General features: G+C 33.7%; 1 protein-coding gene across 2 annotated transcripts in view; it reads right to left on the minus strand.

Annotated features, from left to right (window-relative positions):
- LOC126371234 (organic cation transporter protein-like) overlaps positions 1-24,900 on the minus strand; it is a 52,180-nt gene that overhangs the window by 16,612 nt on the left and 10,668 nt on the right. Inside the window, exon 1 of one of the 2 annotated variants that reach the window (XM_050016502.1) lies at positions 10,035-10,305. The exons of the other annotated variant lie outside the window; for it this stretch is intronic. Within the exon in view, the coding sequence (XP_049872459.1) occupies positions 10,035-10,104 (70 nt within the window). The 5' untranslated portion in view covers positions 10,105-10,305. Of the gene's footprint in view, positions 1-10,034; positions 10,306-24,900 lie in introns of those variants that run through there. 2 annotated transcript variants of the gene reach the window in all.

The raw sequence follows: 24,900 nt of genomic DNA on the forward strand, positions 1-24,900 counted from the left end.
TACTCCACTCCAATCTCATCAGTCATCCCGTGATCATGGCACTTGCAACAGTGTCGAAATATCGGGAGTCTCATAACCCTGCTTTAAACGCGGTAAGAACCCGTTATTATGTGTTTTAATTATAAACACAAACAAGCATCTCTCACCCTAAACGCATATACCTGCTCCGTTTCGTCGTGGGTAAAAAATGTTTTTGTCAAATTCCGTGTTTCTAATCCCATATCTAATCCTGTTTTATAATCTAAAAGAATGATACTAAAGATTGAGTAGATCATCAAAACCAGACAGAAGGGTAAATAATGTTAAATAACATTCGCATTTGTACTGCAGTACGTATTATTACTGTTTATTCTATGACTATGGTTCGTCAAGTGGTGTTTATCGCAGTAACGCAATACCTAGACATTACGTTGTTACACTCATGACTGACCTATGAGCGAACAAAATAATAGTCTCCCATTCTATTCAATTCTCCTGTAACCTATGAAAATTACATTCAAGTTCAATTTATGCAATCTTAAATCTGATCGTCTTGATAAGGTAAACAAGCATCGGTACATAAAACATTCTGTTTAGCATAAGTACCAGTATAGCTCTATTTTTTTCACATAAACAAGTCATGAAGTCATTTAAGTCGTGAAAAATAATAATAAAGACGGCATATCTTCAGTTACGGTAATAATATTCATGTCGATTCCACATAATTTCTGTAGTGTATTAAAACATGTTTCATATTATATGTTTTTATGTTTGTTTGTTTAATGATGTTTATATGTTTTAAACATCATTATAGCATCCTTATGGGAGATTCCAATAAGGACGTTCGAAATTAAAAATATCAATAGCTAGAATGTCCATAAGTACCGTTGATCTGTCTGTTACGTTGGTGTGATGTCAAAGTGGAGGCGCCTTAACATGCGGGCGGAAAGAGGTGAAGGCTGGGCCATGTCTTTTACAGTCAATTCGAGATAACAAGTGTGGACGAGCTAATACAATAAAATCGCATTTGCTTCCGTCCACCAATTTAGTTTGGAGGGTCCGACACGAGACCGTAGGGAATGGCCTGGTGCGTAGGCGCATTGTGTCATCTCACTCATTCCTTGAGTTTACTCATCTAAATACGTGATTATACGTAGTTGCTTCACACTCGCCTGGATATAGAGCTCCTATCCTGGGCTGGAGCTCCTAGTAGATTTGTAAGAAGAGTTACTTGTAAAGGCCATTGAATTATAATTGAAACTTAACTTCAAGAAACGTTTTCATAGTTCATTTTAGGTACTTGAACTCAACTTGTTATTCAGAGAATAACTGATGTTGCATCTCAATTAGGTATATGCTTTGTGCATGTTTCCATTTCATTGCTCATTTAGCAACGCTACTAAAGTGTCGTTTAACCGGCAAAATGTATTATGTTTCGTTTCAGTATAAAGTAGTATTATAAATTCAATTGTATTTATTAGCCAATGCTATTCGTTTCTGCAACGTACCTACAATTCAATTATATAATTACTGCAAACTTAACGATTTATCGGTCAGTTATAAATGTCAAGTATAATGGTATATTACAATATTTATATTGAATGGACATTTCAAACACGTAAAAACATATAACTGCATCTATATAAAATAAGCTATTTATGATTTTACTATTCAACCTTTTTAAGTAAGTATTTAGATAGGTAAGTACTGCATTTTTATAATGGTAGAAAAATGTAGTAAATGTAGTAAACTTCCATGGGGAAATTGCGGATTGCCTATCCTATGAAACAAAGCACGATACATTACTTTTTATTATAAGTACTATTTCTAAATAAAATGATTAGGAAATAATTAAATAAGTAAGTATCTATTTTTGTTCTAAAAAGATAATACTGAAGGTTGCAAGGTAATCACACGAAAGATCAAATCAGGGTGTCCTAATTAATTGTAAAACAACGTAATAATAAATACTACCGACACGGAACATGTAAGTAATATTGTTGTTTTTTGATTACACAAAATCCCACAATGATTTACATTATAATAATAAAAGTAGCTATGCGTAGGAAAATATCCGCGCAAACTGTACGTTACAGGCTAGATATTTACAAAAATAAGAGCTTGTTCTTTGAAAGGATACTCGTATTCCCCGTATCCCCGAGACGTGACGGTACAATGAGTTCTAAACACCAGTCTCTAAAGCCTTTTGAATGGCTGAGCAGTACGTGAAAGCGGGTGCCAAGTCCCGTGTTATTTATTCATACTCCCGTGGGCCCCGCCGAGACACAAACGTGTCGTATCAAGAGAAGCCCGCACTCTGACGTTTCATAAGCCCTACGATATAGCATCTCTTAGTACCCATAGAGAATACAGACCGGACTGTAATCCCCGTAAAATTAGCAGGATTTATGACGAACGTTTATAATACTTATTTAAGTACTAACAAATTAATATACTTACTTACATTTGAAGAATACAATATATTAAATAGTCTTTATGAAACTAATTAGTAATATTAGAATACTTTTATGTGAATGCTTTTATCTCGTAAATAATAAGTACACTGAACCTTACCTTTTTCTTGTATTATTGTGATACGAGCAATTAAATGAATCATTGCAAAGCAATAAATCTAAATAAAACCTATTATAAAAACATTGACTCATCTTCTTTTCTCATTTATATTAAATGTAAAAAATATATAAGTACCTAATGACCGTGTACTCATTTACTGCAATTCAAAGACCTCTTACAACTTCTACCATGTTGTTACGGCGTTATCTTGAGAACAACGACATTGGCGCAATTATAATGATAGGAATTGGGCAATTCCTTACTCATAGTGCAGGGGCAGCCACAAACCAATAATAGGAATACTTATACTTAATTACATAATGCATTAGGCTGGAAGTTGCAACAGTGCGTCCACGGGTGAAGGGCGACATAGAAATTGCATGCTGGCGCGGATGGTGAACGGATCTTGCGTCAGGGTCCCGATGGAAACAACTATAATGTCTAGACACGCTCGACTGATCTACATGCACCTTTACTAGTGTTTGAGGTAAGTAATAATTATGTTCTCTGTGGTATTTGAAATGACTTTGGGGCGAGCTTGGACTTTGCCGAAAAAGGTTGCATAAGAAAGCCGAGACGAAGTTATCCGATGTCATTAAGCGATGCAAGAATGAAAATGTCTTTCTTTTTAAATCAGCCTAACTCTACACGTCTCTTGATAAAAGTCTGTTTAACGAAGATATATATTGCAAAACTATATCATAATAATGCATAGTTGTTATTATTATTACCCTTGTCATTTATACTACTTACATAAGATAATATTATGCACGTTCTTTAATGACAATGATGTTAATGAGCTGATAGTTATTTTACTAAAGAAATATCGTATAATGATAGTAAATAATAACAATATGTAAATGCGTCTAATTCAATGACGCTATCATCGAGTAAATTAATCGATTATACGAGTATTAATGTAAATAGTTTCTTATGGTCGGTGAAAAGCTTATTAAGGTTTAGATAAACTTTGTATCTTTAGTGTCTCTGATCTCACAGTTATCGTCATAGCCCACCCACCGCAGTGACAGTGGCATTCAATAAATAATATTTAGTATTTATTCAGAAAACTTCACTTTTAGGTCGCAGGCCTAAACCAATGATTGTCGAATTTCTTTTCGAATTCATGTTTGGATCATAAATGATTATCACGTGGTCAGCGGTGAACGAAAACATCGTGAGGATACCCACATTCCCGAGAAATGCAATTTCGGAGTTATGTGACCTAACCTGTATTGGGCTGGTTTTTCCTTCGCAGGTTGGAAGGTCAGACAGACAGTCGCTTCCATAAAAAACCGGACCTGTCAAATCTTCAGGTTATGGAAGCGTATCCTGTGAAAAACAGGATAATGCTAAGGGGATGATTTATTCAGAAAACATTATGAAAGGGTACCTATAGATTACTTATTCAATAATTATGCTATTTATCACTTCCCTTTTGCAATGCGGTGTAGGCTGACTGAACTGTGTAGAACGATCAACTTCAGGGTCGCATTGATTTACTCAGATTTCTCCGATGTTTGTTACTTATATAACACTTTAAATAAAAAAAATAGTTGAAGAGCATTATTTACTTTTAGAATTTTCAACTCAATTTAATTAAAATTACTTTAACTCAAACAATTCCCAAGAGGAATTAGTCTGTTTTTCGGAACTGGCCTCAATAAATCGGAATTAAATAATCGTTTTATCTAAAGGTGTTTGAACTTGACTTTAAAAATCTCCCCGGAAGTCCGGAAGTGGTCAGCTTCCGTGGTGTATGCGTTCGTACCCGGGGGGGCCGTTTAGTCGTAGTTGATATAAAACCGGTTACTCTATAGCCGCCATTGAATTGTCACAACGTACAACCTACGTGCTTTGAACAGCAATGAACTTGAGGAAATAAACATTTGAACACAGTGTTTACACTGTGGACGTTACGATCTCATTACGGACAAAACAAACAACTAACAAGTGCTGCTAATGTCGGTAGTGGTAGATCCGAATTAAGATGTGACATTGAAAAGTGTATTAATCTATTTTGAGCATAAGTTTTATTGTTATCAAGTAGACTTAGATTTGTCTTTGTAAAGTGTATATTATGTTGTTTCGTAGGTGAGGGCCCTCTACATTTGTACTTAGACTAAATATTTCATTGGAGTAATCGTTCATGATATACCATAACAACGATGAGAAGACTTTTCAGTTAGAATATGGATCCTAACAGTATTAACTTGTGGTTCTGTTTCCCTAGTACGGATTACAAGAATGATAATTGAAGGAATAATTTTGACAGTGTATACTGTAAGTACGTAGGTACAACTGCATTTCTTTTAATTTACATTTGACATGTAAGTAAAGTACAAATTTTACGAATGAATGAGTATAAGTGTGGGTACGTACGTACGTGAATGATTTTTTATGTAACCAAGGAATCCAAAGAAGACAATTGTGTCTTCAGTCACACCTCATTTATTCTTTACAATAGCAAGTTGTTCTTTTCTTTTCAATCTATTTTCAGTGTGCATAAATGTAACGTTGGTCGTTTTTTTCAGAGTCGTCGGTCTTATACAATACAAAGTGTTAGTGACATCGTAACGAATACTGAGGGGGATGATTCAGTCCATGATTCGGAGTTAAAGTCAAGTGGAATTTTCCATCGCAAAATTCATGTTTTCTATTTAAATTATTTTCAATTTTATACTTTTGCGATGGAAAATTCCACTTGATATCAACACAGAATCATGGTCTGAATCACTCTTTAAAGTTTTCGTTACGATGTCACTAACACCCTGTATAATGTTGGCATTGGAATTAGAAATTTGAATGGATAAAACTTAAAATGGCCAATTACTTACTAAGTAGCGGTCACTGTTCAGACTTAATACCTCATTAGCAAACTCCTTATTACCTAATCTTGTACCATTTTTGAAGCTACGTAAAAAAATAAGAATAAGGATAAATCATAGCACCAGTGACATAAAAATGATGAGACTGTTTAAATGTAATGTTCTTAAAAAGGAAATAATGACGATTATGACGTATGTATCACGGACTTTCGCACCGGTTCATCTTAGAATTGCGTCATCATAAAGGATAATAAGCATAAAGTGCTGATAAAACTTTATTAGAGTATTAAGAGCACAGGAAGGAATTGTACTAGTGACGCCAAAAAACAAAAAAAAAATTACTAAGTCAGTATTACCTAGTCCATATTTTTATCTGTGCTTGGTTTACCTGGCTGTCACAAATTTACCCACCATACCTCAATGCCAAACGTATTTGTAAATTGACTTTTGCCGCTTTAGTTTTACCTATGTCTATATCTACGAGTATGAAGTTTATATCGTCACTGGTAAGGCAAAATTATTTAAGCGCCAAGAGGCCGTTCAGAGTAAAAGCCGTTTAATATATTTTTCATAACTTTTACCCATTTATCCAATTTGGACGACGTCCACGTAAGATTACCTATCTTGTTTACTTTTTTCATTTTCTACATCTAATAATACATAATTATCATAACATGGACTGCTATTTTATGATATTTTGGCGCTTACGTAATTTTGCCTTTCCAGTGACGATATAATATATGGTACCTTCTAGTTCTAGATATATGTAATTGTGATACGTTCTTCAGCTAATCTCAACTCATGACCGTGAGGTGATGCTACGGTGACAGGACAATGTGCAACCATAGTTGCAATTCATAAAAGTTAATTACTTATAATTGCTTTATGAATTTATGACTTGCGAATTAAAATGTCAACAATATTCTCCGTAATTGTATTTTGTGGGACACTTTTTCAGACGACTTGTAAATGTAACAATCAGAGAGCCAATATTTTGACGCTTCACATCTGACTTTACCATGATTTTACTATTTTATAATCTATCATATTTACTTAGACTATTTTATTTTATAAGAGATTTTATAATATCTAAGAGCCTTTTGTTGGGGAACTTAGCACCACAGTACTCGACTTGCTGCGTAAATTTTAATTTTTGGCACTATAAGTGGTGTAAGTACTGTAAAAATATTATTTTACAGTAGAGCATCGTGGTGGCGTACATTTTGTATCACCTTCTAGCTGTAAAGGGCTAGAGTAATAGTGTGACGTACTATAGATTATTATTATGTTATTCTAAATAATACAAAGTATAAAAGAGGATGTCAACGGAATACTTATATAATATATTAATTATGCACGATATAGACCATTACCAAAGATACATTTAGCAAAGAGTTGTTTTGAGCATTCATTTAAATAACATATGATTGAATCAGAGTCTTCTTGGATCCGCTATTTTAATCTTTCTATAACAATTAAAACACTTGAGCGTTAATTGATTCACAACGTTCCAAGACTAGATATAATACCAATCGTGAACATTCGTTCGGGACGTTACATCAAGTGTGACTACAAGTTGTCTTCTTAAGCTGAAAGCAGACCAATATACTTTCACAGAACAGCACTGTCAGTATTTTCAGTTTTTAAATATGGAATCACTATAAAGGAACAATAAGATTATTTTTTGTTTTATTCATTTCAAAAATGCTGTCGTCAACAGAAGAATTCGACGTCACTGGATGACAGCCGGTTTTTTAAATACAAAATTCTGCCTTTTCTCTTATGTGGCAGTGATTTAATTCCATATACTTAACTGAAAATTCTGACAGCGGGTACGATGCGGAATATTTTTAATTTGCTGGCATCTATATGACTAGTGGCTCTACCACGATAGGGTTTACATCTATGTTAGGTACTATGTATGAAACGAAAATTAAAGAAGTAAATTCACGACAACTTAATAACTAAATAAATATTTTCACAAGATCTTCTCTTCTTCTATCGTGTGGGTTGTGAGGTGAAGTACCATTGGGAATAAATTATAACGACGAATTACAAATTATCACGTAATAACTATCATAAAACGTGGTTCCACGTACCTACAGCTATTCACAGTACTACTTGTAAAATGGTAATTTTTACACCTTATTACTGTAACGATGCTAATGTAATGTAAATTTTTATACATTTACACTTCGTTCCAATAAATACCACAAAGTATAAATAACTACACTTTCGCAGGTGTCATTTCTAAGTAGGTGTTTTTGAAGTAGGTATTCAGACATTTTTAAACAAATTAATCTTGCGAAATAATATATCGTGGGTACTATTGTTTTCAGCATCAGTTGTAGCTGTGTGCAATATTCTGAATTCCCATATAATCTTAGCATATAATGCAACACCTTGTAAAGTTTCGAAACAATAATGCGATTTTACGACACCTTACATTCGTATTGTTCGTGATAAAGTTAATGGTTTGGACAGATAACTTGTGCAAATCTAATAAGTAATAACAATTTAGCCAGCGAGGATAATATAATTGGTCTGTTTTATTAATTAATCTGTATCATAATGTTGAACACTACTTTGATTTATAAAATATATTATGCAGGTAACAGGTTCCTCAATTTGTGGTAGATTTTTAAAGTATTTTGTTTCCTAATATGATAATTCTATATTTATCCATGTGAAACAGTTATGGAGGACGTATTTAATTATGAATAGACTTAACATCTTTTTTAGTTGTTTAGGAATATTCCAACATTAAGTATATTAATGTATTATTTTGATAAACGACAATGTAGTCATGTAATTATAATGTTCTTGACACGCTTGTTATGTTTCTGGTACGCACATAAACACAAGGCACTTTACTAGATATTAGTATTACAGTATTCTCAACGCATTTCAAATTCGGAACATTAAATTCTAAAGACATTTATTTAGAGTGAAATTACTTAATTATTCGTAACAGTATTACAACGTTGATTTGATAACGAATTCTGCGGTGTATTTCTGGTCTGTTTAGAAATTGCAACAGGGCTGTATAGAGCATTGTATGGTTGCACCGGTGCATGCGGCGCCCTGATTGCCACAACCAGTGAGCGAGCGGCGCCCGCTCGACCGAAAGATTAAAGTTCCCTATGTGTAAACAGGGGGGTTAAAAAGGCCACAACGAAGCAATTCACCTAAAAAAGCAATATTGCTATTTGACATTTGTTTGCATTGCGCACTTACTTTTATATGCGCAAATGTCAAATTGTAATATTTCTTTTTTGGCGAGTTTGCTGTTTTCCTCTCATATAAGTAAGTATGGATATTAAGTTGTCATTTGCGAAAACCTATAATTGGCTTATTGTAACATAATGTATTATTTGTTTCGCTGTTGGTTTTTCGAAGAAAATAAAATTAAAATTTCTTTTTAGGTCAATTACTTCGATGTGGCCTTTTTAACCCGCCAGGAAGTAAACACAATTCTATTTTATTTCTATTATTGCCACTGATGCCCAGAAACGGACGGAAACGTATTTCAAAGGAACTTGATTGTTAATATGATTTTATATATAATATAACAGAAAAGGAACAAAAACTTACATGAGCAAAAAAGTGTCATAAAAAGGATATTTGTAAACAGCTTCCGATAAATTGAACGCAATACGAGCACACATTTAAGTCGAATCGGAAGTAATGTAGTTTTCTTACGTTCCGTTTTTGCATTTAATAAAACCACAATCTGCATTTTAAAGATCTGTATTTTTTTAAACTGTTACCTTTAATTCTTATCGTTACTGTAGGTATCTATCTGATAATTTTTTTAAACATTCTTTTGATGCGGAAAACTCCTTAGTAGGTACTTATTATATTTTCAGTTACAGTAAATCTTAAAATAGTTTTAAAATCATACTCGATTTTACGAGCAAATTAGTGTGAATTGTAGCAGCCATTTGGTTTCCTATTGTAAAAAATACATTATACTAATCAGTTTGTAATTTTGGTTAATGTTACACATTTTAGTCTGTGTCTTATCTCTTGACAAGTAATCCTAATCGTTAAACTAATTGTGTCTGTTTTGAGTCAATTGTCAATCCACAACGTAGTACAAAACAAATAAAGGAAGTGGTACATGCTTAATACTTTTACTACTTCCGTTGTTGATGATTTCCATATATTACTTAAAGAAAATATTTATGCAGAGAAGACTTCGGATAAATAGGTATGTCAAGAAAATATTCATGCCACATAAATATGTGGATAGAAATCTTGAGTATTTTTTTTTCGCATTTGCAATTTTTATTTTTAAGTTTAGTAGTAGTTGTACGGAGTTGTTTGAAAATGGTATTTTAGTACGTTGAATTCACAACTTTGTTTTTCGTCTTATCTTTTTTCGTGTTTGCATTAGAAATTTTATAAGTCAAAAGAAAACATTTTACATTCCGGGAACAGTGAGGGGCGGGTTATTTAATGACTAGTTTTTAAGTTTGTTTTTGTGACGTATTGTTATATTAATATTTACAATTAAATAAATTTTCTTGTTTTACATTTATGTATTTCATTTTGATAATTTTCTATTGCAGTGTCTACGATCAATCGGAATACAACTTTCTTTAAAACTGTAAATTCTTAGCAGATAATCTTTAGGAAAAGTGTACTTACTTTTGAAAAGCCCCATTTTGAAGCACTTTCTCATAATGTCTGGAAGAGCACTAACTTTTACGTCACCCATGTGTGAATAATACACAAATAAATGACGAGAATTAATTTAAATGTTTTTAAATTGTAATTCTATTTTTAAACACTTTATGTCTTAATTGTTGGACAGCAGAAATTTCATAAATGGTTTTGAAATATATTCGTGAAAATTCAGTGGAAATGTTAGGACGCGAGTGTAGCGGTTGGCTACGGGCTGATGTATTGACTGAAGCGGTGCGCGCGCGCTGCCCGGCGACCGGCGAACTGTCATTGCCACGCTCGCGTAAATCACGTCCGTGGATTATCTTAATTCGATCCGGTATCTCACAGTTTCGCTATTATCTACCCTTACTTCTTAGTTTTAGTCGCAGCTGTAGGTCTTTAAAACTAGCAGTAGGAGTTTGGGGTGGCCACAAATTGATTTTCATTTCTTATGCATTAGTTTCTCTTTCCATTAAATATTATGGCCTGCAGATATCCTATCATCACTTACATACTTGTACAAAAAAATGAAAAATAAAGTAAAGTTTTCAATAGAGATAGGTAATGATGAAATTATACCACTTTCACAATACTGGTCGTATGTGATATTTAGACCTTTCAGACTTTTGTTTCTGTCCGCTTTTGTAATGTTTCCTCCTCTGTTTCTGATTGGTCACTTTCCATCCCTTACATTGCTTATTTCACCCCAACACATTTCTGATGCTACCCTTTCAGCTTTCAAGGTAATATACAAGGATAGTTTTTCATTCAGAGAAACTTCTTCAAACATCATTGTAGCTCTTAAGTCATTACCACAGATTACCTTAATTGTAACCAGTACTGACAGTCCTTCAAATCAAATATACTTTATTGCACAGAACTAAATTTCAACAATCAGGCATAACACAAGAATACAGTACAATTTGGGCGGCCTTATTACTTTAGAGCAATTTCTTCCAGGCAATCACTACCAGGAAACAAACATTTACCAAACTTGGACCTTTTGTTCTTGGAACTTGGTCCTTCTAGTGGATAAGTCTGAATGAGTACATATCAAATTACAGATTTTATTGATAGATAGTCCTTTCTTTATCTAATCTTTCCATTATCGGTTTTGAAGTTAATTTGTGTCAAGGGAAAGATTGAAGAGTTCGTAGCCCAGTGGTACTTGTTGACATATGTACAAAATTAAGCAACGCTCTAGCCTGGACAACTCTAATATCGTTTGGGAAACACAAACTGTGGCAAAATGATGCACTGTTACAAGAAAGTGCATGCTTAGTCTCACTTTGAAAAGTCCCGCTTCCCCGGCTCTGTGTGCATGAAGCTTAAGGGTCTTGAGGCGGGTTTTTTGACGGCGAACGCGTACCCAGCAGCATTGGCGTCGTAGTCTTTGTGACTGCGACATCTGCGTTGGTAGTCTAGTATGCGATTCTATCGTAAAATTTTCCGGCTCTCCTCGACATGTCGTCTGCGCAAGCGCTTATCGTCGATTGGTACACTCATAACGAATTTCAAATTACTTAAACACTTTAGATTTGTAGGTAACAAAATTAAATTAAGTACTTATTAGTTATTTATTGCTTGCTATTGTTTTTAAACAATGTCCAAATGTTTTTTTTTATCAATCTCCAGGTACAAGCCATACAAGTGCGTATGGGTGTTAGTGACATCGTAACAAATACTGAAAGAAAGAAAGAAGAAAAAAAGAAAGTATTTACTGAAGGGGATGATTCAGACCATGATTCTGAGGTGATATCAAGTGGAATTTCCTATCGGAAAATTCATGATTTTTTTTTTTTTTTATTTTCAGTCCCATACTTTTGTGACGGAAAATTCAACTTGATATCAACTCAGAATCATAATCTGAATCATCTCTCCAAGTTTTCTTTACGATGTCACATCCGTATGCGAAAGACAGAATTTATTATGCTTATCTAATTAAATAATTAACCTCTGATCAGTCGAAATACCAGACACAATAGATTGAACATTGTGTCTGGTCGTGTTCTCTTAGTTCCCGAGCAGACGAGTTATTAAGATATGCAATCTTGTATTCTCGATAAATTCACCTAGCAACATATAATGCATGAGAATGTGATCTGGGGAGTTAGTCAAATCGCAAGTAATCTTAATTTGTTCTCCTTAAATCGTTTAATTTATATATTATGATGCACTCCATTATATTATCTAATCATTCGATGTTATGCAAATTATTTAATGAACCCAAATGATAAATATTACTTAATTGCTAAAAAGGTACTACTTATAAAAGGATTAAGCTTCCTGTGACGTCATTATAGTAAAATCACTGAAAGATACGGAGCTGATCCTGAGTGAAGGTACGTTTATTTTTTATTTTAGGTTATGGTGCGTTATAGTGATTGACACCCCATCAGACCGTCCCCTCAGGGCGACCAGAGGCACCCACCCTGCCCTGGCATTCCGCCAGTAGCCATTACCGCCGCGCATTTCTTTTATTTTGTAATTATTTCATGTCAGTGTGTATAAACTCTTAGATAACATTTGCTCTACTCTCTACTTTATGGTTTGTTTTCACAAGAACCTTAGCAACGATCTTTTGTCTATGTGCATGTGCGCGGCCATTATAATTTTGTCTGTGCTATCTCGGTGGTGTATTGTTTTGTATCGGATGCGTGTGCACGAATTTTATTATTAAATAAATAGTGTCACACAGATTGGCATTTAACTAAAGAACCCGAATAGATCGTTTTATTATAAAAAATTCTAGATTTGTTAACCAAATCGGCTAAAAATGTTGTCTAATGTAGTAGGTTGCACTATTTGTAGAAAATATGTCAGGTTTCATGTCAGTGTACTTGTTCATGCCTATCTTGGTTATGTTAGTAGTTAATAGTAGTGGCTACGTTATCAGTCTTCTTACCACCAGCCTTCTGAGGTATTACAGGCCTACTTAAGTTCATTTTTTTGAGCTTTTGAATTTTGTTATTGTTTTGTGTTTGATGAGGGCGACATATTATTTTTAGCAAAGTTCCTCTCTAATAAAGGTAAAAAACTACTTGGCCGTACAAATGGGGACCGCTGAGTGCTCTCACCCGATAATAAGTTCTAATGTAACATAAACGCTGACAACATTTAAACATTTGACTGTTTCTGCTTTCAGATGTCCCGTACAGCTTTTTATATCGCATTGGCACTATGCGTAGTCTCGACATATGCTATTGCTGACTCGAGGAGTGGTCTCACAATCCTTGGCTTAGACTCCGATGAAGAGATATTCCCCGAAGACGAGTCGCCAAGTGACTTGAACGAGTCAAGAATGGACGAAGGAGAACTAAGTCCTGTCTTGTTAGCAATCAAAAATCAATTCAAGCAAATTCTTTTAGATATTGGATCGCACGTGCTCGAGTACGCTATGGAGATACTTCATCATTCAAAAGTGCAGCTGTTGAAGAAACTAAGCGCGTATACGTTGAAAGATTTATTTGAAGCAATGTTTGACGGCGTAGAGGATTTCGTAGTAGAAGCTTCCACAGATTTCTCTAACAATATTAAAAACGTAGAGCCGGATTACCACGGTTTTAGTTTAGCATCCCTTTTTAGACGAAGATAATTACTATGATGCTCTATTTAAGTGCTGTAAAGTATTATTTATTGTATTGTTTTATTTAAGTGTAAATATAAAAAATACGTGAAATTATAATAAAGTTACGGATAAATTATTTACTTATTCATTATTATTTTAAGTTAAGTAAGTATTATTGTTTTTTTCTGGAAAGAATAGTCTCATCAAATGTGTATGTACTTTACTAATGATTTAATTTATTTATAGCTGTTTTAGAAAACTGTAAGACTTACGATTATTTAAAAATTAATAAATCCATCTAAATTCATGAATTTACTACTCACAAGCATTCGTTGCACTTTAACCAAGAAATTACTCTATTCAATGTTAACAAAAACGGTAGGTACCTAATAGGTATTTTTTGTTTGAAAGACACTAAGTAATACAACTTAGAATTGTATCCATTGTATTTACATGTAACGTAAAAAAATATGTATTCACTTACGTTAATGTTACCTTCATCATGAGAAATTAGTGCGTTGAACTTAAATTGGTAACGCCACGTCCGTTAAATTGCATGCAATGTTCGACATAGTAATTTGGAATAAGTACTTAAATAATTATGTATGACTAAGGTGTTACTAGGGTAAATTATTAACGTGTTCTGAAGAATACTGAATTTTCAACTTTTCAGGTCGAAAGCAATTCTGCTCACGCTACAAATGTACCATCATTGGCAGACTTCATCACGTCTTCCAGCTGGATTTGTTGGGGCACGCTGGGCACGACCTGAAATGACCCATCGCCTGTTGTATGGCACACACCTGTTGATTCAAAATGTTATATACGATCCCTAGACGACCCGATTACTCTAGCCATAGAGGCAGCCAATCAGCTCGCGACACCAAACACTTCAGGTTTATTCCCATTGGCCACCACCCTGTTTACCACCACTGGTGGCCCGTGACACACGACATTAAATATTTTCCCATCCGCCACCAGTGGTGGTCTACGGGAACAATCTTTTTAGGGTATACCCATTGGCCACCACTCTTGGCCACCACTGGTGGCTAGTGACACTACATTAAATTACATTCCCATTGGCCACCTTGATAACTGAGATATATTATTAATTATTTAGTATTACTAATATATATAAAAAAAACAAATATTCTTGTTTTAAATAACATTTATATTATTAATTATTAGCACAGTTTGAATCAAATTATAATTAAATATAGTATTGTAAATATTGCTATAAACAAAAAGTTAAAAAATAATTATGTATGATACAATGATTTGTAAATAGGACCAAATTAAAATTATTACTATCACAGCTTAAATCACATGTTTTACAACAATTGTTTTATACTTATCTATGTTTCATCTACGTACATACAAATTTAAACAATAATCAGCAATAGAAAGTTCCTAATAGTCAGAGTGTAGTAACAATGAATATATTTTTTAACTTTTTGTTTATAGCAATATTTACAATACTATATTTAATTATAATTTGATTCAAACTGTGCTAATTTACAAATCATTGTATCATACATAATTATTTTTTAACTTTTTGTTTATAGCAATATTTACAATACTATATTTAATTATAATTTGATTCAAACTGTGCTAATAATTAATAATATAAATGTTATTTTAAAACAAGAATATTTGTTTTTTTTATATATTAGTAATACTAAATAATTAATAATATATCTCAGTTATCAAGGTGGCCAATGGGAATGTAATTTAATGTAGTGTCACTAGCCACCAGTGGTGGCCAAGAGTGGTGGCCAATGGGTATACCCTAAAAAGATTGTTCCCGTAGACCACCACTGGTGGCGGATGGGAAAATATTTAATGTCGTGTGTCACGGGCCATCAGTGGTGGTAAACAGGGTGGTGGCCAATGGGAATAAACCACACTTCACGACCCCGATACCGACCCTGCCGGCGTGGTCGACGATTTCCCTCAATCAGCGCTTATCGCTATCGACCCACTAGGGTCGATTATTTCTTTCAAATATCCTCTCAGGCGACGCCCTGAGCCGAGGTTCGCGCCCAACTGGGCACCCTCAGGCCTGTTGTCTTAAGCGTTGTACCGGGTGAGAGCCATCAGCGTTCCCCATTTGTCCGGCCAAGTAGTTAATGCCATCTGCGGCAAATCTACAATAAGTCACGTCAAAAAAAATCATAATGTAAGTATTTTTTTAAAATGGCAACACGTGCTTTAACAGGTTTTCTTCCATAAGAATAGGCCGGCACGACAGAAATTTCATATATTTTAACGGTCAATGGTTGATTGAGAGGCAGTTGTCGACGTATATATGTATTTATTTGTATTAGTAGCCTAGTATACATTATAAGATCTCGCGACTGGCAGTAAATAAACTGATTAAAAGGAACCGGTAGCTTTGTAGCATTTCCGATCCGATCAACAAGGTTAAGAACGCAGCCTCGTATGCGGTCAATTAATAGATGGGTGACCGTATAAATAGTACTTTTTGTTTAATTTCCTTCGTGCTTGGAAGGGCACGTAAAAGTGTTGGACGCACGGAAAATTTGCATTTTCTTTAAATTAAATACACATTCATTGTTATCTTACATAAATAGCATAAGTACCATATTAATAAAAACAAAACATAATTATCTTTATCGATATAAAATATATAAAATATCATCTTACTTGCAATAATAAATAAATAATAATAAACAATAAGTACTGGGTATGAAGTCTGAATTTACGCCTCGTGTTGCTCTATGTGCCTGTCACAAGTCACAACCTTTAAAGCGCCTGTTGAGGTTTACATAGCAAATCGGCACATCAGCGACTGATCATCATTGTCATAAGCGTTAACAGGCTTGAACGGTAATTCAAAATTACTACTTATATTCAAATACAAACCAAAACCGCTAGCGTGGTGACGACCTGAGCATAGTTTCGCGGCCCTACTGGGCACCCTCTGGTCTGTTATTTTATACTTTGTATTGGGGGTGAGAGGCTTCAATTTTGTTCGGCCCAGTTGTTAGTGCCATCAGAGGCAAACTAACAGCAAGACGTTAAAAAAATATATGGTCAATAGGGCTACAAATTGGAAGTGAGTATCATGTGTACCAAAAATATTTTCTTCACGTACCAATGTGTTTACAGATATAAAAATATACAATATAATTATCTGCATGATTGCTCGGAAAAAACAACCAGGCGCATTGTAAACGACTTTGGTATGCGAAGAATCTTTGCAGGATAGAAGTGTATGATTATATGAGTCGTATAATATGTATGAATTGTGCAACGTTACCGGGATGAACTTTACAATGAATACAAATAATTTATACTTATAATAACTTAAAGTAAGGTAAAGTGCCTTGTATTCGTTGTTTTATAGTAGATATACCTAAAAACCATGACAACTTATACAATGGCCGCACACGATTAAATGATAATAAAATTGTTTATCAAGATGTGTGGAGAATAAAATGACTCAGATAAGCAATTTACAGCCTTTATGATAGAAATAATATTTTACAGAGTATATCATAACCACAACTTTGCTATGATTCCACTTTATTATGTTATCGTCTCACTAGCGTTATCCCGGGGGTCCACTAACCTAACCTAACATGAAGAAATCTTAAAAAAAACTGGACCTGTCATTTGACAGGTCCTGTTTTTTACAGAAGCGACTGCCTGTCTGTCCTTTCGACCCGTAAAGGAAAACCATTCGACTTTATGATGTATTAACGATATATTTCGTGAACGTTGCAGTTTGTACCGCTATCTACACCAGTCGAGTCAGCGTGAATGTACCTTATTAAATGTTCATTATAATATATACTTTATTGTAAGTATACCATTACAATTCCATATAATATGTAGAGTAAGTCACGTTATACAAATAACACATTCAACAAGTATTACGTAGATAGAATATATTTAATAATAGTTCAGATTTACGTAGGGACTAATAATAGACATCTGCATATCTAAGTGGAGTGTATTTGTGATTTATAAAAGCAATATTTCAATAGAATGGACGTTCTTAAAGCTATGTCTACATTTTTCGTTTGCTTATAACATAACTATAGATAAAGGTTTGTCTTCTTGTTGTGTTGATCATAATACTAATAACTGGTGAACAAAAAAATAATATAAAATCATGATTATAATGTAACAAAATATAATTTTGAAGGGGAAGGTATCCAGAGTTGGAAAAAAGAAAATAATAAAATAATCATTTGTATAGAGGCAGAGCAGAGTATTTTTTCAAATGTCCGTTAACAAAATATGAGTCGTTTTTTTTTTATTATACACCGGTGTACGTGAACGTAGTAAAATTTGCTACACAGAGAGCTTGGAAACCGGATATTATTTTCTACTCAGCCATAACACCTTTCGAAATCTCGTAGTACCTAGATTAAAAATTGTATAAATTGACGTACAAATTTATCTATGATAATAACGTTGAATAAATGATTTTAACTTTGACTTTAGATAACATATACCTGCATTTAGTAGTCAATGTTATTAAAAAATCCACTAGAATACTTAATACCTATTGAACACTGGACTAATAGAATGAAATCAACAAAGATTTTTTTTAAGAAAATAAGCCCTCTTGTTGATTTATTTAGTACTTTTAATAGTATAGCATAAGAAAAGACTTCAACGAACAATCTTGATCTAATTGCGTAATAAATATCATGGTCGATTATAAGTATTGAATAAAAATCGGTGAACTGATCGATTTAAAATTATCGTTTGCCATATTATGCATTAGTACGTGGGTCTAATACATTAATGTTATCTTGAAGGAGGCTGGTTCAACTATTTCCTCTTCCTATATAATTCTTACTCATATAAAATATTAATTCGTCAAATGAGTAGCGTTTTTCTTGACGCTCCGTTAATTATAGCTAAATTAATTGACAGCTGTCAGAAAATTACATTATACTGATAAGTATGTATATTACTACCTAATTTATTTTAATATAATTTAAGTGCAATAAAGAGTCTTTGTATTGTATTGTATATTTCACACCAGCCTATATACTTACTTGTAGTAAACATTCTCATATTCATGACACGTTACGTAAGTATGAACCAGAAAAGAAACGAATAGGTATTCAATGCGGGCATATCATAAAAGTCACACCCTGGCATATGCCACAGCACAGTAATAGGCGGAAGGACAATCTGGTTAAATTAGATACTTTTTACGAAACGTCAAACGTTATCGAACGACTTCTATGGAATTTGTAAAGCATATTGTGAATTGAATACACGTTAGACGTCATCAATAAACGTGTCAAACGACGTACTTACGTAATGAGTTTGAATTTTAATCATCTTAGATTATCATTTTTAAATTTATTTTTGACCAACTCATTTAGCCTGGTTATTGTAAACGATCAAGGGGCGTACTTACCTATTTTTATTTATGTCGTGACTTATTGTAGATTTGCCTCGAACGGCGCTCACTACTTAAAGTACCTACCCTACAATTTAATATAGTAACGTGGCAAGCGTGAAATTGTTTTACGAAGTAAATTAATGGTGCTAATTCCCGCAGACGCCGTCTAATTTCATTTTAAGTTATGCCTGTCATTTTCTTATACGTTGAACAAGAAAGGGACGGGTAATCGACAGGCATAAAATTTATGGAATACACCTTAATTTTAAGCAGAAACCTAAAACAACCGTCTAAAAATTTTATATCGGCCAATAAGCCGACAAAGTTAAATAGATAGAACGTCAAACGGATTACGTACCAGCGAGATGCCTATTTTATTCGCCCGGGTTATTCATTCATTTTAAAATTAACTTGTTGACAATCATCCGTCCCTTTCCTTTTCAACGGATAAGAAAATGACGGATATCACTTAAAATAAAATTAGGCGGTGTCTGCAGGAATCGGGGGTAATGTTTCATTATACCTACTTACTTAAAACAATGAATATTGACATACCATTTATAATTCTTGGACTTTCGTTGGGTACAATATCTCTTATCATGTTTTGGTCATCCCCTTGAATTTTTTATCTGAACATATCAATCAATCAATCAAATATACTTTATTGCACAGAACTTAATTTCAACAATCAGACATAACACATGAATACAGTACAATTTGGGCGGCCTTATTGCTCTAGAGAAATTTCTTCCAGGCAACCACCAAAACGAAATAAACATTTACAAACAACTTGGATGCGTACATATTTGGCAGACAAGACAAATAAATTCTCGACAATATTTATAAGATTCCGTTTATTGACTTTTTACTTGTAAGGCAACCGTTATGTAATGTAAATTATATTTAGCACGTGGATTAGAAGAATCTAAATTTATTGCTTCGTAAAATTTCCTGTATTATGTAATTGAATATATTTGATTTTACTTGAGTATTGTTATTACTCATCTAGGATAGTCAAAATATTGACTAAATCTCTTGTTCTCTCGCCAAATACAATATAACTCGTACGCGTGATTCAAAATCTAGGAATGCAGCCAAAATCCAGATTAGCCTGTTTCTAAGGCATATTATCTGTATATACGAGTAAATATACCAAAAAATATTACATATTAAATTCCAAAGACTACGGCTATATGGTCAACATGTCACCCTATCAGTCCGCCCTTGGTGACACAATTTCCCACCTTGCCTCCAGCCACCTTGCCAACATCTGCAAACCTGACGAACATGGCCTACACGTCTGTCAGGCTGGCACAAGACAATTACAATATATCGTGATATCTCAAAATAATCAGATTACCCATCAGTTATATCCAAATAGTTCGGTGATTTAATTACTCGTACAAAAGACTTCAACGCGCGTCTTAAAATAAATTCATGTTTCATTTCTTACTGAGTTCTTTACCGGATTCCGACGGTTCATATTAAAATATTTATAATTTTTGTTATGTTTATAATTTATATATGTAATGTTTAAATTTTTGAATAAATGTCAAAATTGTGTTCGAATTGTGAACGACAGTTAGCGGAAACTTCAATATTGAAACTTTAGTAACTACTATTTAGCTTAGTTGAATCAAGGATTTGACAATATTGCTGAGAGGAATATTATATCTACTTACTTATATGAAGTTTGATATGTTTGTTCTTTAAATGATAAATAAGGCTGGTTTCCTCACTGCTGGAGGCCTTTAGATAGTTTATTAAATTGATATGGTCAAATGAAGAATAATGATTATTAAATAATGTGAGATTTTGCGATTATTATTCGATACAAATGATGTTTGGTGTATCATTCATGTTTGGTCAAGTGAATGCCGTCCAAGACGTATCTACAATACTTGTTCATCGATCTGTTAAGTAATTCTAACCAATTGGACAACATCAACACTTTGCAAGTAGCAGTTACCACGTTTCTAAATAAAACAATGCCTTTTCTTCTAAATGGACATTAATACATGACCTGAGTACTGAAATTGCAGAGTGACTGAGAGCTCTCAGCGTCTCCATTTGTTTAGAGATTAAACTATAGGTAATTATAAATACATACATACACATACATAAACTCACGCCCGTAATCCCTGATGGGGTGGGCAGAGCCACAAGTAATCAAAGACAACTTGCAACCACTGTTGATACGATATCGTAAGCTGGATATGATGAGCCTTATGGTGATAAGGGATCAGCCCATAACATTAGTCCATCATGTTAGAGGATACAATCCCTCTGTCGGATTTGACGACATGCCCGGGAAGGCAAGCAGCTGAACGTGTTCTATGTTTTTTATTTGCTCCCAGAACAGCATAGACGCAGTAATAAGTCATAAATTCATGTTTAAAAAATATTCATGTCAATCGCATGTTTTTTATTAATTTAGTCACGAGACAATTAAGAAAGTAGTATCGTAGCAAAACGCAATCAATGCCATCCGGTGACCGTTTACAATTTCGTATAGCCTTCAGACACTAGATGCTCAATTGGTCGCGCTCATTATCGTCAACAATCTCGCTAACATCATTAAAGTCACATAATTAGTAGAATTAATTATAATAAATGTCAATGTAGTTACAAGAAAATGCTGTAAAATAAATATTAACTAAATTAGTTTTCAGAAAGAACGCACTGATTGGCTAGAAGTACATAACTTTTTCCATTGTTATATGCATTGTTAAAGAAGAATTGATGATTACTTACTTATGCAAAAAAATATGTGAATAAACAAACCTATTTTCAATCTCGGAACCTTAACCCTAATGTAGTGCAATACGGTATAATCGTGATCAAACCTTCAATCTTAGAAAATGACTACATTAGTATGAAGGAAATAGTATGGTCACTTAGGACGTGAGTTCGATCAATAAGATTATAAAGACAGCATTATTATTGTTAACCGTTGTGTACTAGCAGAATATCAACGCATGGTTGTTTCATTACAAGTACAAGTAGTAGCACAAGTAGTATAGATTTAAAAGACGTTCTCCCTATGCGATTCGACTTTCTATTGTTTCTATGGATTGATAATAATATAAGTATGGATAGATAATAAACACACTCACACACACACACACACAAACACACACACGCGCACGCGCACACACACACACACACACACACATTTTATCTCATAAGTATTTCTCTAAAATAAATAGATATAAGTACTATCAAAATTGTAATAGCAATTAGGAAGAGCGGGGCTTCCTGACACAGGTCTTTACATGAGGCTTACTAGGAAGTCCCGACGACATCCATGTAAGTAATTTTCTTATGATGTGTGTTTAGTGATAGTTGTACCCAGTATAAAGTTTCTGCATTGTATTGTATAGTTCAGGTTATAACACATAACGTAACATACCATCACGTCTGTATACTTGATAGTATATATATACTATACAAATTTGCCTACCCCTTGTGTCCCTATTACTTAGGCCTTAAACATAGCGAGCACAATTCTTGGACACCACGTGATATTAATTATCTCACAAAGTCGAGTTCAAGGTTTAAGTTTATGTTATAACAGCAAAATATTCAAATTGAAAAATATCAATATTCAATAGGTAACATAGATTACACTTTGAATCGTCACTGTTTACATAATGGATGTGTCATCCACCTAAAACTACTGTAGCTTCTCACAACCTGTATAGCCGAGGAAAAGAAGCTGCAAGAAAAGCTAGTTATTAAAAAAAAATACTATTATACAATTTAGTAATTTGGCTGCCTAATATCAGTTCCTAGACAGCTAATCCCATGCATTTATGTCTTCTAGATAATCACAACGTTTCTGTTTGATTATTGTCTTAAAACTGTTCAAAGGTAAATTCTGAATGTCGATGGGAATCTTATTGTAAAAACGTATATATTGCCCCTTAAAAGATTAGTGATTTTATGCACATGTAAGGCAAGTTTGTGCGTATTTCGGGTATTACCAATGTGCCGATCACTATTTTTTCCAAATAATCCTATATGTTTTTTTACATAAGTAATTATATAAAATTTTCATAGATATATTGCGACGCCAAAGTTAAAATGCTAATTTCTCTAAATGTAATTATATATATTATGACTATATCACACCTGTGGCAAATAAATAACAACTAGATTTTTCGAGATTTTCACTGGAATGTGGTTAGATTCAAGCGAGGCGGGTCAGTAAATACGTAGCGGAAATTTATTATTTATCTACTCGCACCTTGTCACAGACTATTATGCTCTAGTGACGTCAAATTTTGTTTTATTACTTGCGTATAAAAATACTGAAACGCTCTTTCGGACACAAAGTGGGTACTTAGCAGCTTACTTTCAGCAGTGAGATTCCTTTTTTCGTTTTCCTAAAATAAAAACAAAATACCTATTCATTAAATAATAATTTATTTTATTTTATTCCTTTATAGGTAAATTACCAAACGACAGCCATCAAGCAACTCGGCGCTGTCTGTCTGTTACCATTTTAAGCTTAAACCACTGTAGCGATTTAGATGAAATTTGATATACTTAAAGATAGTTTGAAACCTAGAGAAGAACGAAAGAGTTTTTTGTCCCGGTAATCACACTCTAAGGGATGAAAAAGGGGATAGAAAATGCGCGCGATAAGAGAATTCCACGCGCAAAGAGTCGTGTGCGAATAGCCAGCCATTATTTTATATTTTATATTATATCCATTTTGTACCGAGTCGTGTCGTGTCGTGTCGGTATAAACGCGTCGTTCTAATCTCCCAACAGTTGCACAATTTGCGTCTTAGTTTTGCAAAGCACGCACATGACATTGAGTCTACGCAGATTCGTCCGACGACCGCTCGCCGGTCAATATTATGTTCTATTCAAATTATGCTAAACAAGATAAATCGAAATCGCAGTACTGCGAACACGTCTGGAATACACTAATTCGTGTTTACCAGCTTAAGCAGCTAAGTGTTCCTACTGATTTATATAAATATGTGGAACTAATCAATTATTAATCGATTGTTTATAATCATAATGTCGATATAAGAAGGGATATTATAGTTAGCCTGTGTCCATCTAGTTCAGGACACGAAACGAAGGCATGGTCTCGTGGTGCCTAGAAGGGTCAAGGTTGAGTAGGCAAATTGGTCAGAGGCATAAATAGGCTATTTTGCCTGATCTTGCGCAAATCGTCGTTCCACCGAGCCGTAAGGCGTCCTAAACTACATTTGCGTTTTTTACCTTGTAAAAAACTTATACCATTGTACCTTCTACAAAAATAAGTACCAGGCAATGTAGGAGGCACTACCTTGGCCTGTTTGCTATGTATGATATATTATTTTTATCAGAGTAACATCATTTGAAATATTATAATAGCAACTCAATCGACAGCAGATTAATGACCTAATAATATTTTGTTCAAAATATTTTTTTGTGAGAACCTCGATCGCTGTAGGTACATACATTCTAGATATTCATTTTTTGTCACTTCGGCAAGTAGTCCGAAGGAAATCTACATACAAAATATAACCTCTAAATAAAGTTTAACAAATTTTCAAACATCTTAAAATTAGTTCGGTAAATTAAAATAATTTTAAGAATATCCTCAGTGAGCCCTCGGTCAGTCATTTAATAATGTAGTTTGTCTCTATCTGTACAATAAAATAGGGAACAATTTGTACTGAGAGTATATTTCAGGTAATATTTTACTCTACTATATATCTAAGAGTATTAAGTAGTATTTGTCTATTTTCGCCAGAACCACTATCGCTAAACCTAAACGACGAGATAATAGCCGTTGGTAAGTGTGATACTTTATTATGGTAATAATTTTAGCCGTGCCTTATTGGTCGAACCAACCTAACATAGTAAATACATATTTACTG

Source organism: Pectinophora gossypiella, chromosome 12 (assembly GCF_024362695.1).
Source record: "Pectinophora gossypiella chromosome 12, ilPecGoss1.1, whole genome shotgun sequence".
Classification (NCBI taxonomy): Eukaryota; Metazoa; Arthropoda; class Insecta; order Lepidoptera; family Gelechiidae; genus Pectinophora; species Pectinophora gossypiella.